General features: G+C 42.4%; 1 protein-coding gene across 2 annotated transcripts; it reads right to left on the bottom strand.

Annotated features, from left to right (window-relative positions):
• Positions 1 to 4560: 4560 nt before the first annotated feature.
• Positions 4561 to 15036, bottom strand: LOC139407517 (vitellogenin-like). 2 transcript variants are annotated; one of them, XM_071151317.1, is made up of 34 exons: positions 14831 to 15036; positions 14645 to 14665; positions 14353 to 14504; positions 14011 to 14262; positions 13758 to 13919; positions 13519 to 13667; positions 13277 to 13427; positions 13012 to 13169; positions 12784 to 12949; positions 10995 to 11120; positions 10525 to 10743; positions 10213 to 10430; positions 10021 to 10118; positions 9787 to 9911; positions 9592 to 9693; positions 9362 to 9481; positions 9080 to 9266; positions 8890 to 8983; positions 8620 to 8805; positions 8339 to 8498; positions 8006 to 8219; positions 7611 to 7918; positions 7408 to 7467; positions 7225 to 7299; positions 6908 to 7114; positions 6617 to 6768; positions 6372 to 6519; positions 6146 to 6272; positions 5865 to 6048; positions 5674 to 5768; positions 5449 to 5543; positions 5150 to 5315; positions 4904 to 5065; positions 4561 to 4795 (listed from the first exon to the last, which is right to left on the bottom strand). In XM_071151317.1, the coding sequence occupies exons 1-34, from the start codon at positions 14868 to 14870 to the stop codon at positions 4683 to 4685; spliced, it is 4992 nt and encodes a 1663-aa protein (XP_071007418.1). In that variant the 5' UTR covers positions 14871 to 15036; the 3' UTR covers positions 4561 to 4682. The 2 variants fall into 2 exon arrangements, with proteins under 2 accessions (XP_071007418.1, XP_071007417.1); XM_071151316.1 differs by having other exon boundaries at positions 7611 to 7921; positions 14831 to 15000.
• Positions 15037 to 18056: the final 3020 nt, after the last annotated feature.

Genomic DNA, 18056 nt, shown 5'->3' with positions numbered 1-18056 from the left:
TATTACATTAGTTATTTTTCTCTATTTATCTGATAGACTGCATCCAATTTGTTGAGTAGAGTGTTGGAGGCTATTTTGTAAATGACATCGCCGAAGTCGAGGATCGGTAGGATGGTCAGTTTTACGTGGGTGTGTTTGGCAGCATGAGTGAAGGATGCTTTGTTGCGAAATAGGAAGCCGATTCTAGATTTCATTTTGGATTGGAGATGTTTAATGTGAGTCTGGAAGGAGAGTTTACAGTCTAACCAGACACCTAGGTATTTGTAATTGTCCACATATTCCAAGTCAGAACCTTCCAGAGTAGTGATGCTGTGCAGGCAGCGATCGGTTGAAAAGCATGCATTTGGTTTAACTTGCATTTAAGAGCAGTTGGAGGCCACGGAAGGAGAGTTGTATGGAATTGAAGCTCGTCTGGAGGTTAGTTAACACAGTGTCCAAAGAAGGGCCAAAGGTATACAGAATGGTGTCGTCTGTGTAGAGGTGGATCAAAGAATCACCAGCAGCAAGACCGACATCATTGATGTATACAGATAAGAGAGTCGGCCCTAGAATTGAACCCTGTGGCACCCCCATAGAGACTGCCAGAGGTCCGGACAACAAGCCCTCCGATTTTACACACTGAACTCTATCAGAGAAGTAGTTGGTGAACCAAGCAAGGCAATCATTTGAGAAACCAAGGCTGTTGAGTCTGCTAATAAGAATGTTGTGATTGACAGAGTCGAAAGCCTTAGCCAGGTCGATGAATACGGCTGCACAGTAATGTCTCTTATCGATGGCGGTTATGATATCGTTTAGGATCTTGAGCGTGCCTGAGGTGCACCCATGACCAGCTCTGAAACCAGATTGCATAGCGGAGTGGGGATGCTTTAATAGTGTTATGCCCTGTCCTAAACCCTGATTGGTTTACATTCAAAATACATATATCTGGAAAAAAAGGAGCAAAGTTGTACATTTGCCAAGAATTCTAGAATCTTAGCTAGACAAGGAAGCCTTGAAAAGGGGAGATAATTATTAAGATCACTACTATCCCCGCCCCTATGGAGTGGTAGCACAAGAGCTGATTTCCATACTTTTGGAATACGGTCTTTCTTGATAATGTTTAATAAAACATTTTAGGTTATTGAGCCAACAATGATGGGCACTGCACACTTAAGCAGCCCGGGATCCAAGTGGATACCCCCTGTGGATTTATTGTTGTCTATTGCTAGCAAAGCATCCATGACTTATTTTGTAAATAACCTAAAAGAAAAGCTTTGACTATAATTTCTCTGATCATTCAGCAAGTTTCCTCTATCAGCATTCAGCCTAATATCATTGTGAATAGGCTTAGAAGTTCTTTCAAAGAGAGCCCGCTGAAATAAAATGGCAATTAAATGCATGCATACACAATGATTCCTCAGTTGCTTAAAAGCTTGCCAGTCCGGGCCTAAGCCTCTGTTCCTGGCCTTGGCCCAAGCATCATCTCTATTATCCCTATTATGAATGACTTCTATAATAATAATAATAATTTTGGAATGTACCAGGCATTCAATCTACCTTTAACCCTTTTTTTTTTACTGTAGCTGTAACGCCCAGGGTCGTTTGGAGAACACACACTTCTCAGCCTTGACGTATAGGTCATGCTCCAGCAGTCTACCAAGCACCTTGCGTACCAGAGACACATGCGTGGCGCGGGTGGCGGAATAGATCGGAATATTATTGATATAGACAACCACGCCCTGCCCGTGCAGGTCCCTGAGAATCTTGTCTACAAAGGATTGAAAGATGGCTGGAGCATTCTATAACCCAAACGGCATGACAAGGTACTCATAGTGGCCCGATGTGGTACTAAACGCTGTTTTCCACTCATCTCCATCCCGAATACGCACCAGACTATACGCGCTCCTGAGATCCTGTGAAAAACTGTGCTCCGTGAAATGATTCCACCGCCGTAGCGATGAGAGGTAGTGGGTAACTAAACCCCACTGTGATGGCATTTAGACCTCTATAATCAATGCACGGACGGAGACCTCCCTCCTTTTTCTTCACAAAAAAAGACGGGTGAGATGGGTGAGATGGAGGGCCGAATGTACCCCTGCCCCAGAGATTCCGTGACATATGTCTCCATAGCCAACGTCTCCACCTGGGACAATGTGTACCACGTGACTCTTGGGAAGCGCAGTGTTTACCTGGAGATTTATTGCACAATTCCCCTGTCGATGAGGTGGTAATTTAGTCGCTCTCTTCTTACTGAAAGCGATTGCCAAATCAGCATATTCAGGGGGGATGCGCACCGTGGAACCCTGGTCTGGACTCTCCACCGACGTGGCACCGATGGAAACCTTCCAGAACACTTCTCTGACCACCCCTGGAGAACCCCTTGTCTCCACGAAATCTTAGGATAGTGACTAGCCAGCCAGGGAATCCCCAGCACCACTGGAAACGCAGGTGAATCGATAATGAACAGACTAATTTGCTCCCTATGATTCCCCTGCGTCACCATGTCCAGTGGAACCGTGGCCTCCCTGACCAACCCTGACCCTAACGGCCAGCTGTCTATGGAGTGCAATGGGTAGAGACTTCCATTGCGCTAGAGTCAGGACAACATTTACTGTTGATGAAGAGGCATACACCTCCCCCTGTCAATTTTCCTGAATCCAATGTCCTGTCCGCTCGGTGAATGGAGAATCCATCGAGTTGGATTGCCATGGGGGCAAGGCCAAGTGTTTTTGGGACGGACAAGGCCCCTGACTGTGTTTTGATCAAATCAAATCAAATCAAATTTATTCATATAGCCCTTCGTACATCTCTATGGCTCTATATAGCCCTTCATTAGCTCTGATAAATTGAAAACTCTAGTCATTGGCGACTCCATTACCCGCAGTAGTAGACTTAAAACGAATCATCCAGCGATCATACACTGTTTACCAGGGGGCAGGACTACCGACGTTGAGGCTAATCTGAAGATGGTGCTGGCTAAAGCTAAAACTGGCGTGTGTAGAGAGTATAGAGATATTGTTATCCACGTCGGCACCAACGATGTTAGGATGAAACAGTCAGAGATGCGTGTAAATCAGCTAGAAAGATGTGTCGGCATCGAGTAATTGTCTCTGGCCCCCTCCCAGTTAGGGGGAGTGATGAGCTCTACAGCAGAGTCTCACAACTCAATCGCTGGTTGAAAACTGTTTTCTGCCCCTCCCAAAATATATAATTTGTAGATAATTGGCCCTCTTTCTAGGACTCACCCACAAACAGGACCAAGCCTGACCTGCTGAGGAGTGACGGACTCCATCCTAGCTGGAGGGGTGCTCTCATCTTATCTGCCAACATAGACAGGGCTCTAACTCCTCTAGCTCTACAATGAAATAGGGTGCAGGCCAGGCAGCAGGCTGTTAGCCAGCCTGCCAGCATAGTGGAGTCTGCCACTAGCCCAGTCAGTGTAGTCAGCTCAGCTATCACCATTGAGACCGTGTCTGTGCCTCGACCTAGGTTGGGCAAAACTAAACATGGTGGTGTTCGCCTTAGCAATCTCACTAGGATAAAGACCTCCTCCATTCCTGTCATTATTGAAAGAGATCATGATACCTCACATCTCAATATAGGGCTACTTAATGTTAGATCCCTTACTTCAAAGGCAATTATAGTCAATGAACTAATCACTGATCATAATCTTGATGTGATTGGCCTGACTGAAACATGGCTTAAGCCTGATGAATTTACTGTGTTAAATGAGGCCTCACCTCCTGGCTACACTAGTGACCATATCCCCTGTGCATCCCGCAAAGGCGGAGGTGTTGCTAACATTTATGATAGCAAATTTCAATTTATACAAAAAAAATGACGTTTTCGTCTTTTGAGCTTCTAGTCATGAAATCTATGCAGCCTACTCAATCACTTTTTATAGCTACTGTTTACAGGCCTCCTGGGCCATATACAGCGTTCCTCATTGAGTTCCCTGAATTCCTATCGGACCTTGTATAGAGCCATAATATTTTGACTGCTGAGTGACAGAGGGACAAGTTAGTGTGGTTTTTAAGGTAATGTTTTTGTTCTTAGATGTCATTTGTACAGATTTAATGTCAAAAGTATTTTCATTGTATTACCTTTTGTTAAAGTCATGTAGTTTTATACATTTGAATGTCAGACAGCGTAATGTATTTGTTATCATAGTAAATATAGTTTTTTTCCTTAAATATTAAATATAATTTTAAAATGTACATTCAGTGAAATGTTGCTGATACACCAACACCAAATGTGAAAAGAGATATAGTTCTTTACATTGATTTATGAAATTGACAAACTGTCTTTCCTTTCAATTGATTGTGATGACAACAAAACAATATTGGTCTAAGCTATTGTATTTGTTGTAGATGCAGTGCAATGGAAATGGTATACTGAACAGTCATAGCAAGTTGCGCGTGTTTACAATATAACTCCTCTGTCAAGCTGAAGGTGTTTTTGGAACTGACGTATTTTTTAAAAATAGTTTTTTTTATTTCATAATTCACCATGAAAAGTGATGGCCATTAAATTTCTCTTATTAGAGGGCTCTTTTTGCAAATGAATGTATCAGAGACCATCTTTGAATGCACAGTTGGATTTATTACAATTTGAGTGGTCAATAATGTTGTAGGTTACATCTCAGTGATGTGAAATTACATATTTTCTGTTATAAAAGTTACAGTATCTGCTCCACCACAGCACTACATGCACTGCTCAGAGCAGCGACAGGCCACATGGGCTTCTGCCTTCTCCATCAGGTCCACACTCTTCTCATAGATGCTGCTCAGACCTTCAGAGCGGTTCAGGTTGGAATCTGTAATAGGAAAGAAAGTAAGAAATTAGGAACTGCAGATCAGTATTTATTGGATACATCAGAACAGTATGGTGTCTTCAGTAAAACAGTTGTCCATTATAGACTCACCGACGGGCAGGCAGTGGAAACCGATGGTGATGGGGGTGGTCCTCACTGGGAGGCATCCAGGCAGACAGCGCAGCACAGGCTCAACAGAGTAGCATTTGGACTCCCTGTCATCAACAATCACCTGCTTCTCCAGCTTCACAGACTCGAGCTTCATGAGACATTCTGACATAGAGAGGTACAGCAATAATATGTTAACTAAATGAACTGACATTTGTAATGCAGCATAAGCGGTAGGCTAAGACTTACCAGACGCATCGCGGCAGCTATCAGAAGGAAGCACCCAGGAATGGGCAAAGCTGACTGAGCTCTTGGTCAGGCGGCCACTGGGTGTACGGTACTCCTGTCTGTTTTCGCCATCAGCCTTTCCACAGAGTCCACAGGTCTGTCCCTTCATCCAGTCCACAACTTTAATCTGAGTGCCAAAATCACACAACAACTTAGAACAACTTTAGCTTATATTTTGGTAGCCTTTTAAACAAGTAATATGCTATTCATAAATTTAATGATACAGTATTATTGATATTATGACATAAGATTCCAATCACCTTCCATGAGTTGCTATCAAAGTAGACTTCTTGGAGACCATGGCTTGGGGCATAGAGAGACACGCCTTTACCCTTCCGATCGATCTTGATAGAACCTTAGGCAAGAAAATAAACAATGTTGTAGTTTATGGATGAGGCCATTTTCTATTATCTTATTACTGCAGTACATTAGATTATTCTAGTTATTGTGATGTTGATAAATAAGGTTGAAGGTGCATGAGAAACCTGAGGGGTCCTCGTATGGGAGGTTGTCGTTGGAAATTTCCATTTCATTGACCTTCACTATCACACCATGGTCCTCAGTGTATAGGTCAACATCGCTGGAAGTGTCAAAGATAACATTTCATACATTGTTATTGATGGAACTAAGAAATATATTTGTGTCAAAAGCAATTGTTTTCTAAAACAATACTCACATGTCAGAGATTTTCACATTGATGTGGTTTTGTTCAGATGCATGATCCTTCTTCAGCAGAACCATGAATTTGAGCTCTGTGGTGCAATCCTGAGCCAAAACTTGGTAGCAGGAGAGAGGCATCTTGATCTTGTACATCTTGTTGTTAAATGTTGTCAATGTGTCTCTGACCATGCTACATTTAACTGGAAAACAATAGTGTTAATTTATACCGTCCTTGCCTTTTTTAACGTTGTACTGTGACATTGTTTTGTTTTTAGTTTTTTTATTGTTTCTGCTTACCTGCGTTGACTTCAGAAAACAAGTAGTGGATTTTGTTAACAATGTTGTCATCAAAGGGAGAAAGATCAGTCATAGACTCAAATGGCAGAGAACAGGGGAGGTTCACACCCAGTTTATACAGTGTCATCTGTGATTTAGATACACAAATTAGAAACAGTCAACCAAGAGAAGTCTGGAGAAATAAAACAGCAGAAAATGCTATTGTGGGAAAAACAATGTTCCTCACCTTGGGTGTTTTCAGAATGACATCCAGGGTCCTTTCAGATGTTGCAACCACAGTGAATTGAATCTGTTTCTCACTATTTTTGTCTTTTTGCATTGGAACCAAGTCAGCCAGGTAATATGGGATGTACCCAGGGATGAATTCAGACACGCTAGAAGAGAAAAGGTTACACAAATCAGAAGTTGTTCTTGATTTGTTCTGTAACATTATTCAGCTATCACTAGTAAATAACAAATGAGTAACCGTACATCCTAACATAGCGCCAAACAGTCTTGGGAACCTTGGGGAGTTTGTCCCAAGACAACCTCAGACGAACTGCAGGGCTTGGACCAACAAGACCAGTCTCAGCAGTGATAAAGGTGTTATAATCCTTGCACTCTGCCCCCCAAGCAATCTTGGCCTAATTAGGAGAACAAAATAAAGTGTACATTTTTTTAGTATACATTAGTTGTTATTGCTACCCACGGTACAAGCTAAACATTAAACAAATGATCAGAAAACGTATATTGTAGCACCATTTACAAGATATTTGATCTTACAGTGACTTTGTGTTTGCTGAGCAGAACACCATCAGCACACAGTTTCCAGTTGTCGTTCTCATCAAGGGCAGCCATAATGATCTGCAGTCTGGAAGTAGCTTTGTTCAAGTAAGCAGTAACCTGGTATCCCTCTATCTTATGGTCAGCTCTCACTAAACGGAAGAGGATGATCACCTTAGGGGCAAGTTTATTGCCAAGGAATTTGTCCTGAGAAGAGAAACACATTTTAAATCTTAATTCATCTCTGCGCTCTCTCCCAATGGCACACAATGAAAGAGATGATAATCTTGACTCAAGTTATGATGGTGAAGTGTCACCTGCTTGTAGATGGCATGGAAGCTAGAGGCACTGCTCTTGCTTCTGGAGATGACATTGGAGGTGGCTTGAGAGTCCTGCAAACAAACAGCAAAACAAATCATCAGGGTATTTATGGAAATACTTTTCTACAAACATTTATTTTTGTAAAACATACCGTAGATTAAAATTCCTCAATATTGTACCTTGTGATTCTTTTTGAATTTGCGGTCGTTGGGGTCGTAAGGCTGGTCGGGGCCGTAAGGCTATTTGGGTAAAAATACCAATACATTCAATAAATTCTCTTCACATTTTTAACATCTATGTATGTTTGCAACAAGTCTGTGCCTTGTTTGAAAACTCCATAAATATATGACTAAAAGAGTTTTGTGAGAAACAGTAGCCTTACCTTGGAGATGCGAGAACGGGAGGTGCGAGAACGGGAGGAGCTGGAAGAGCTGCTGCTCTCTGATTTGCTGGATCTAGAGCGGGAACTACTAGAGCGAGAGCTGCTGGAACTAGAGCTGCTGGAACTAGAGGAAGCTCTGGTGCCGTTCTTCAGATCAGGCACCAACATTTTCTTGAGCTTCAACAGTACAGTTTTTCCCTCGGGAGCTTTCTCCTCTTCGTTCATGGTGATGACTCTGATAATCTTTTCTGCAGCCTTGGGTCCAACTTGCACTTCAAACTCCAGCCTCTCAATGGCGGGTTCAGATGCTGCTAAAAATGGAATGCATTATAAAAAGCTAAACAAATTGTTGCAAGTATATGCTGAACTTGGCTTATTACCAAATGAATGCTTACATGGTTTCACAGAAATAAGGACTGAATGCTTTCCAATCATGTTGTAGAAAAGAGTGTTTCTGATGAAGGCAGCACTCTCTGAGGCAAATTCAAAGCATGCTTTGACTCCAAGCCTTTCGACACAGATTGTCTCCTCAAGATGGACTACAATTGCCTTAATGATGGGCTTGAAGTTGGATGGCAAATCAGAATAGATGATCTCAGAAGATCTTGACTGAAAGAATGATATAAATTCACAAAATGTATCAAATGTCTGGGGTCTGTGGTTACTAATTTCTGATTGGCAATGCTTATGTGGATTTAGTTTTGAACAAGTATTTCATACAAACTCACCAAACTTCCAGCAAAAGAGGCAGCAGAGTCTGCAATCATAGATGTGAACTTATCCCTGGACTGCTGTGTGCTTCTTGCTACTCCTTGGGCAGGAATCAAGGGAGTTATTCTCTCGGCTGGGACATCCTCCACATTTCTTGCCACAGCAAAGGTCTCAATGCTGTTTGAAGGAACATAGATCTCAAGAAAACTGTAGGTCGGCAGCCGTGTTAAAAAAATATGAACTTAATGTAAACAGCTATTACATCATCTTTTCTGACCAAGAAAAATATTGCCCTTACTGTGCGGCAGCAATATGCTCAGGAGGGGAAACAGGGAAAGCTTCAAACTTGAAGTTGCCATTAGCGATGTCAAGCTGTGCTGCAAATTTTGCAGGGACAATTGTGCGGACCTTAGCTCTTGCCATAATAGCAGCCTGGATGAATGCAGTGTTCACTCCCATCACAGCAAATGTATGCATGACAATGCTACAGGAAGAGGAGACATTTGTTAAATTTACCAAGATTTGTGGTATTAATGATGTCATCAGAAAATATTGGTCTTATACCTACCTTGGTCTAACTTCGGCGTGTAGCTCAATGTTTGTTTTCAATAGCTGGGCAGCATGGAAGGTTTCAGGCAGAGCAGGTGTCAGAGTGGCACGGACTATGAACATAAAGATAAAAGCACATTCATATGGGAGATCAGAGATCTAGCGAAGAACTACTAATTACTAAGCAAGAACTATTATGATATAGTTACCATTGACGTATGCTTTAGCGACAGCAGCAGTGTAGTAACTGAGCTCCATGGGCAAACCAACAGCGGTGGGGAAGATGCGACGCACCTCTGCAGCCAGCAGGGGCTTAACATACTGGAAAGTTGCTCCAGCCAACAGTGCCTTCAAGGCATTTTTTCCCAAAGCGTGTGCAGAAGGACTGTTGGCAAGCTGTGGGATATTATTAGGTTTAGCTGTTTTGTCCCTCAACTGTGAATGTTTTATGAATACTTTTGGAGACTATTAAGTTATATCATCTGTTGTACCTGAAGTGCCTGATCGATGATGGACTTGTCGATGTTGGCAAAGGCAATTTCCTGTCCAAAGAACTTCACATATATGGAGGCTAGGGGCTTGCTTGTGGCTAGGGACCTCCAGTCAGACAGCTGTGGATAGATGAGTAAAGCAAACCTGATTGATCAATTTCATTTAAAAAATCCACAGGGATTGAAGCAATTTAAGATAAATGTGTAACGTAGTGGTCGTTGATACTTACAGCCTTAATGACACGCCTCATCTTGGTGATCCTGTCAGCATTTTCAGGAGCTGGGGGTAATTTCAGAAGAGCCTCCTGGATTCCCTCAGTTCTCACTCCAACCTAAGGGGCAAACGTTAAGCTTGGACAGTTAAAAAGTGTTTTAAATGTTCCCAATCATTATCATTTCAAGGTACTTTGAAAAAACGCCTTTACCTCAAGAACATCAGCAGCTGCTCCAGCAAAGTAGGTGCGAGCTTTGGCCACGACAGTTCTGGGGAAAAGGGTGGCAGCATCGTTGATGTAGAAAGCACTGGCAGCAGCACCAATCCTCAGGGGATCTTTAAGATGGGGAAAAATGACTGTTAATGAATGACTTTGTTGATGTTTAGTGAATGATGCTAATGGGCCAGTCGTTGCAAGCCAAGGAAGATAAGAGGAGGACCTTACTGGAATAGGCATCCAGGTGGATGGCTTGACTGAAGTGGCAGCTCAATCTTCTAAATTTGTTGCTGAGCATCTTGACAGCAACATTGCAGGCAGCAGCACTAAAATGAAGGAATAGCAACTATGTTATTAAATCTGATTCCATAGATATTGAGAGAGATGTAATGACATGTAAAGGTGAAAGAGTGCTCTTACACTGAGGCAAAGTCAGGGGCGGTGCTCCTGGTCAGGGACATCATGTGAGAGTAGGTGAAGCTAGCCACCTGCATATTTTTCTCTGTTTTCAGAATGCTAGCTAAAGTAATCACCAGGCCCATTGGGGGCTTTGTCTCAAACAGAACAATGCAGGCAAGCATGCGGAGCTCTGGGTGGAGAGCCTTGTCCATGAACAACTGCACAGCAACTTCCTGGACCTATTTCACAACAATAATGCAGAGATTTGAATGGACTTCGCCAATGAGAATCATGATGTTGTCATTTGCAATTTAATGGAGGGACTGTACTCACCATTCTAGGCTCCCTCTTAGCAATGTTCCTCAGGGCCAAAACTGCATCAGCCTGGACTCTCAGGGGCAGAGCAGCAGCTGCAGTTCCAAACACGGGCAGGAGCTTTGTGATTGGTTTAATGCTAGCAGGATGGCCAGCATTACCCAGAGCTTTAAGAACCATGGAGAGTTCCTCAAATTTGCTATTAGCAACAGCCTGAACAGCAAGTTCGTGGATGGGCTGTGGGAAGACATGTACAGTAGATATGTTTGAATAACCTCAATCAGTAGATCATCATATACATGAGATGACATCTACCTCTTTGAAGAGTATCCCAATAGCACTGATTTTGCTGATAAATCTTTTTTTGAGGGAAAATATACTTGATACGACGATTGTGATATGTTGCTATCTCACCTAGCTATCGTAAGAGCATCTATCTGTTAAGTGACTCAAATGTAAATTATTATAGGAAAATACATCCAGTTTACCTTCACAAGTTCAGCGGGGCAGTTGGGATGTTCAACACAGTATTTGGAAACCATGGTACCATAACCAAGCATGGTGAGCTCACGTAGAACTGGGTGTGTCTGAATCTTGTGGTTGAAAGCCAGGCTCTGGTGGTGAAAAAGGTATTGTTTTGAGTCATCTTTATATAATTTCTTACAAAATATTGAAGAGATAGGACAGTGTAGAAGGAGTAAAGTGGGTCCAGGATTCGCAACCAGACGGCCGCGAGCACATATGTGACCAGCTTCAAAAAGCTAGGCGTATGTCGCACATCACTACTTCACAGGAGATGCATTTGCAGTTTATTCTTTCAGAAATGCCTCCTGGAACATGTGAACTGTCATGTGCCTTCATAACAAACTTGTATGCCATCTGTAAATATGAATACAATTGTTAAATTAGGAGCCTAGTTGGTTTAGCCATGGAAAAATACCTTCCCGCTAGCCATGATTGGCTGAGATAATGAATGGGCTAATGAATGGGCTGGACATGCCGAGAGATGAGTTTGTGTTGGTCTGCTATGTAGCACGCTTCTGTCTATAACATGAGCTGCTCGGTATATGTCAATAATCCTTGCTACAGTGGCTTTTTTGAAAGATATAATGCTAGCCATGGAGATCTGCAAATGTGTTGCTACTGCGCTCAACAATATTGTTGCCCAGAATTTATTAGGTGCTATCGACAAAGATTAGTGGGAAAAAGTTGTGATGGACTACTTTCTGCACACGGTCAGTGTGAACCGAAGTGACTTGACACAACAACGGGCCCAACAAGCTGTAGCTTGCTACAAACCAAACAGAAAAGACACACTGCCATGAAATGTTCATCCATGTATACTGGTAAGAGTGTAGCTACATTCTCAGATATTACAAGTTTCAAATTTAGTCAGAAAGTCATTTTCATTGCAAGTTCAAGCGTACTGTTAGCTAGCTAGCAAATGTTAGCTTGCTGGCTTGCTAGCTAACGGCACGTGTATGATCTCTGTAGTAATATTATTTGTATCTCAGAAAGCCACTTGAAATTGCTGATTATGGCCATCGATTGTATTTCATGAACATGTGTACATGTCCAGACAATAGTAACCATCCACTTAGCTACATGTGGCTGGGGGTGGTTATATAATTTATGTCACATGACCCATCAGTTTTGGACAAGTGTCTGGGTAAGCATAATGTATAATTATCAAATAATTATAAAATATTTTTATCCGGACACTTTCAAAGTCAGATTAGGATATAGGCCAAGTACTAGATAACGTGCATTTTTAACTGGAGTTTTCCCTATTTTAGGCTACTACTTTCACCACTTTTAGTCTTGAAATCTTTGGTTGTTTACTACACTACCTTACTCACTCTGTTTAGCTCATGGTCTCACATGTGAATCCTTAAAGAGATGGGTGGGGCTAGGGCTTTAGAGGGTGTGAACGATGCCGAATAGGTTTAAACGCAGAAGCTCTCCAGTAGGTGTAGGAAAAAATTCAAGGGACATTTTCTCAAAAGTGAGGTTACAAGTTGACCAACTTTCAAAGCAGAATTACTTTCGCATTGTTCCTCAACTGTGGTGTATGATATACCGTTTTGTAGATCTGAGTCCCTACTTTAAATTTAAAAAACACCAAATGTTGCTACATAAAACTGAATCGAGGCTCTGGGTCACATATGTGTTGAAGGTAATGGTGTTAACCACTAGACCACCTCATGCTACAATTTTTAGTCATCTTAATGAGGAAATCTATAAGAATGCTTAAACATCATTTAAAGGTTTACTTACTTCAACAAGCTTGACAGTCTCCAGATCAGCAGCCACCATATGCACAGCGGCAACCAGAGCCTGAGCAGCCTCAAAAATAGTGATGTCACCAGCCAAAAACTTCTCCTTGATGAATCTCACAGCCACTGAACTTCCGATAGAGGGGACAGCATCCAGGATCCAGTGTCTGAAAAAAGGTTTTCTGTCATTGTGTCTTTGTTTGAGCAATTGAGCAAGAATTGTTTTTACCTGTAAGCTGGTTTGGCCTTGAACTCAGCCCAGATGGCATTAATAGTCTCAGAGCTTGCCATGCGCAGGAGCTGAATAAACTGCAGAAACTTAAGAGGAGCATCTTCATGGACCGGTGCCGTGTTGTATGTGACCAGATGATTCAGGATCTTCACAGCCTAAACAATTATAATGAAGTGCTTGTATTAAACCTTTGTTATCTTTGGCTTTACATATTGTCAGGCTATTGTATCAAATAATAGATAGAGTCATTGAGTCACTGTACCTGAGCACGTGCGTTGCTGATCTTAAGGAGCTGAATGGGCATCTGGAGAATCTCAGTGGCAAACTCATACCGGATGGATCCACGGTGAACATAGTTATTATCGGGGACAACAATTGGATCCTTCTTGATCTCAACGAAAGTCAACATTTGTCTGTGAAAGGTAGTTCATGGGAAACTTTTAAACCTATAAGCTTAATAAAATGAAAATGTTTTCCTTTTGTACCACAAATCAGTCAACATACTTTGCTTCCATTTGGGCAGCTCCTGACATCTCATTGAATGGTGTGAACTGATGGAGCTCAGTAACAGTGGCCTCCAAGATCAGAGCACCATTGTCAGCGGGCTTCATGAGGTAGTTGTAAGTGGCAGCTCCCATCAGGGCCTCCCCTCTCTGTTTAGACAAAACACAGAGTTGTATTGTCATGTGAAGTGTTTCTGGTTATGTTTTTCCAACCCCCAAAATAGATACTTATGCTCATACCTGCCGGCACTCTACACACTTCTCTGTGTAAGCCAGACCAAAGTCCTTCATGATTCTCTGCTGACAGTTATTGAGATCCTTGTTCTTGGTCAAATGGATGCGCTCTGCCTTGGCATCTTCCCTGATCACATAGTGGGTCTTGCACACTCCCTGAGCTCCAGCCTAACACAAAAGAGAGCATGAATGAGGAACTCAAACATTGCTTACTGAAACATGTTTTGCATCTACATATGAACATATATACAAGTTTTACCTCCTGCAACTCATAGACGTTTTGTGTCTTCTTGATGTTGAGCTGAAGAATGTTCAGGATACCTCTATGGACATTCAGCACTGTTTCAGAGACAGCAGTGGGGGCAAATACCTTACCCACAACACCCTTGGCGTACTCAAACTTGATGGGAATCGAGAACTGAGCAGCCAGGGCTGAAGTGAGTTTTGCAGCTGGGACGAAAGGATCTTTGGGCCACACACCACTGTACTCAAAGATCTCAGGGTTCACAAGCTAAAGAAGATATCAATTGATGTATTAGTCAATATAATGGACATCACAATAAGATATTGTTTGTGTGGGAACTTCATGTATAATAAATACCTTCAGCAAGTAGGTATTCTCTGCAACTGCACTGATAAGAACTTTGCTGATTACTTTTACTCCAGCTCTAGCCAGACCCTCCTCAGGCAGACCACCCAGGAGCAGTGCCTCATACTTGTACACATAGGTCTTACTGGCAGCAAAATCAGGGGCTGTAATAATAATCAAAACGTATTTGATGATCTTGTGATCTGAGAACTGGTTTTACTTAATTTATTCAACTAGAAAAAAATGCAGAAGTTAACTACCTAATAAACATAAGTAAAATTCCATAAAAATAATATGTACTTACCAAAGTTAACAGATTGACTCGCTACAAGATAAAACAAAAATTATTGTCACAATATGTTACTGAATGTTTTTCAAAAAATGTCATAGATACAGAATTGTACATTTCTATATTTACATAACTTAGTTATATTTACATGAAGTTAGTTATAATATCTGCACTAGAATAAGACAGAAAAACTGTACTTACCCACAAGGGCTAGAGTCAGTGCAAGTACTACTGCTCTCATGGCCAGTGTGATGTGAGGAACAACAGTCCCAGTCCGCCTTTTAAAGAAATGCTCTATCGACAAAAACAATCGTAACAAAATATATAATTAACTAATGTTACATAAGTTGAGATCAGTATGTGCTAATAATAAAGCCTGTTGAGTTGGTTATCACTAGTTCTGAGGTGGCCACATACACCCATAGGTTAGGTTAACCTGCCCCACTGCCATTTAGCCCTTCACAGATCAATGTCCATCTAAGTCAGTTCTTTAATGAAAATTATCTGGAGAATCACGTGTTGTTTTATCCAACAAGTTATGTGTACTACAAACTTCATTTTTCTTTAAATATTACATTAGTTATTTTTCTCTATTTATCTGATAGACTGCATCCAAATTGTTGAGTAGAGTGTTGGAGGCTATTTTGTAAATGACATCGCCGAAGTCGAGGATCGGTAGGATGGTCAGTTTTACGTGGGTGTGTTTGGCAGCATGAGTGAAGGATGCTTTGTTGCGAAATAGGAAGCCGATTCTAGATTTCATTTTGGATTGGAGATGTTTAATGTGAGTCTGGAAGGAGAGTTTACAGTCTAACCAGACACCTAGGTATTTGTAATTGTCCACATATTCCAAGTCAGAACCTTCCAGAGTAGTGATGCTGTGCAGGCAGCGATCGGTTGAAAAGCATGCATTTGGTTTAACTTGCATTTAAGAGCAGTTGGAGGCCACGGAAGGAGAGTTGTATGGAATTGAAGCTCGTCTGGAGGTTAGTTAACACAGTGTCCAAAGAAGGGCCAAAGGTATACAGAATGGTGTCGTCTGTGTAGAGGTGGATCAAAGAATCACCAGCAGCAAGACCGACATCATTGATGTATACAGATAAGAGAGTCGGCCCTAGAATTGAACCCTGTGGCACCCCCATAGAGACTGCCAGAGGTCCGGACAACAAGCCCTCCGATTTGACACACTGAACTCTATCAGAGAAGTAGTTGGTGAACCAAGCAAGGCAATCATTTGAGAAACCAAGGCTGTTGAGTCTGCTAATAAGAATGTTGTGATTGACAGAGTCGAAAGCCTTAGCCAGGTCGATGAATACGGCTGCACAGTAATGTCTCTTATCGATGGCGGTTATGATATCGTTTAGGATCTTGAGCGTGCCTGAGGTGCACCCATGACCAGCTCTGAAACCAGATTGCATAGCGGAGTGGGGATGCTTTAATAGTGTTATGCCCTGTCCTAAACCCTGATTGGTTTACATTCAAAATACATATATCTGGAAAAAAAGGAGCAAAGTTGTACATTTGCCAAGAATTCTAGAATCTTAGCTAGACAAGGAAGCCTTGAAAAGGGGAGATAATTATTAAGATCACTACTATCCCTGCCCCTATGGAGTGGTAGCACAAGAGCTGATTTCCATACTTTTGGAATACGGTCTTTCTTGATAATGTTTAATAAAACATTTTAGGTTATTGAGCCAACAATGATGGGCACTGCACACTTAAGCAGCCCGGGATCCAAGTGGATACCCCCTGTGGATTTATTGTTGTCTATTGCTAGCAAAGCATCCATGACTTATTTTGTAAATAACCTAAAAGAAAAGCTTTGACTATAATTTCTCTGATCATTCAGCAAGTTTCCTCTATCAGCATTCAGCCTAACATCATTGTGAATAGGCTTAGAAGTTCTTTCAAAGAGAGCCCGCTGAAATAAAATGGCAATTAAATGCATCACTGATGACATTTTTCCTGTAATGAGGCCAGTGTCTAAATTAATTTGTTGTGGCAGACAGGAGGAAGAAGATCTCTTTAGGGATTTGACAGTTTTCCAAAATGATACACAATGATTCCTCAGTTGCTTAAAAGCTTGCCAGTCCGGGCCTAAGCCTCTGTTCCTGGCCTTGGCCCAAGCATCATCTCTATTATCCCTATTATGAATGACTTCTATAATAATAATTTTGGAATGTACCAGGCATTCAATCTACCTTTAACCCTTTTTTTTTACTGTAGCTGTAACGCCCGGGGTCGTTTGGAGAACACACACTTCTCAGCCTTGACGTATAGGTCATGCTCCAGCAGTCTACCAAGCACCTTGCGCACCAGAGACACATGCGCGGCGCGGGTGTTGGAATAGATCGGAATATTATTGATATAGACAACCACGCCCTGCCCGTGCAGGTCCCTGAGAATCTTGTCTACAAAGGATTGAAAGACGGCTGGAGCATTCTATAACCCAAACGGCATGACAAGGTACTCATAGTGGCCCGATGTGGTACTAAACGCTGTTTTCCACTCATCTCCATCCCGAATACGCACCAGACTGACTATACGCGCTCCTGAGATCCAGTTTTGTGAAAAACTGTGCTCCGTGAAATGATTCCACCGCCGTAGCGATGAGAGGTAGTGGGTAACTAAACCCCACTGTGATGGCATTTAGACCTCTATAATCAATGCACGGATGGAGACCTCCCTCCTTTTTCTTCACAAAAAAAGACGGGTGAGATGGGTGAGATGGAGGGCCGAATGTACCCCTGCCCCAGAGATTCCGTGACATATGTCTCCATAGCCAACGTCTCCACCTGGGACAATGTGTACCACGTGACTCTTGGGAAGCGCAGTGTTTACCTGGAGATTTATTGCACAATTCCCCTGTCGATGAGGTGGTAATTTAGTCGCTCTCTTCTTACTGAAAGCGATTGCCAAATCAGCATATTCAGGGGGGATGCGCACCGTGGAACCCTGGTCTGGACTCTCCACCGACGTGGCACCCATGGAAACCTTCCAGAACACTTCTCTGACCACCCCTGGAGAACCCCTTGTCTCCACGAAATCTTAGGATAGTGACTAGCCAGCCAGGGAATCCCCAGCACCACTGGAAACGCAGGTGAATCGATAATGAACAGACTAATTTGCTCCCTATGATTCCCCTGCGTCACCATGTCCAGTGGAACCGTGGCCTCCCTGACCAACCCTGACCCTAACGGCCGGCTGTCTATGGAGTGCAATGGGTAGAGACTTCCATTGCGCTAGAGTCAGGACAACATTTACTGTTGATGAAGAGGCATACACCTCCCCCTGTCAATTTTCCTGAATCCAATGTCCTGTCCGCTCGGTGAATGGAGAATCCATCGAGTTGGATTGCCATGGGGGCAAGGCCAAGTGTTTTTGGGACGGACAAGGCCCCTGACTGTGTTTTGATCAAATCAAATCA

Source organism: Oncorhynchus clarkii, chromosome 4, assembly GCF_045791955.1.
Source record: "Oncorhynchus clarkii lewisi isolate Uvic-CL-2024 chromosome 4, UVic_Ocla_1.0, whole genome shotgun sequence".
Taxonomy (NCBI): domain Eukaryota; kingdom Metazoa; phylum Chordata; class Actinopteri; order Salmoniformes; family Salmonidae; genus Oncorhynchus; species Oncorhynchus clarkii.
This window is presented reverse-complemented; position numbering and strand designations above follow the sequence as displayed.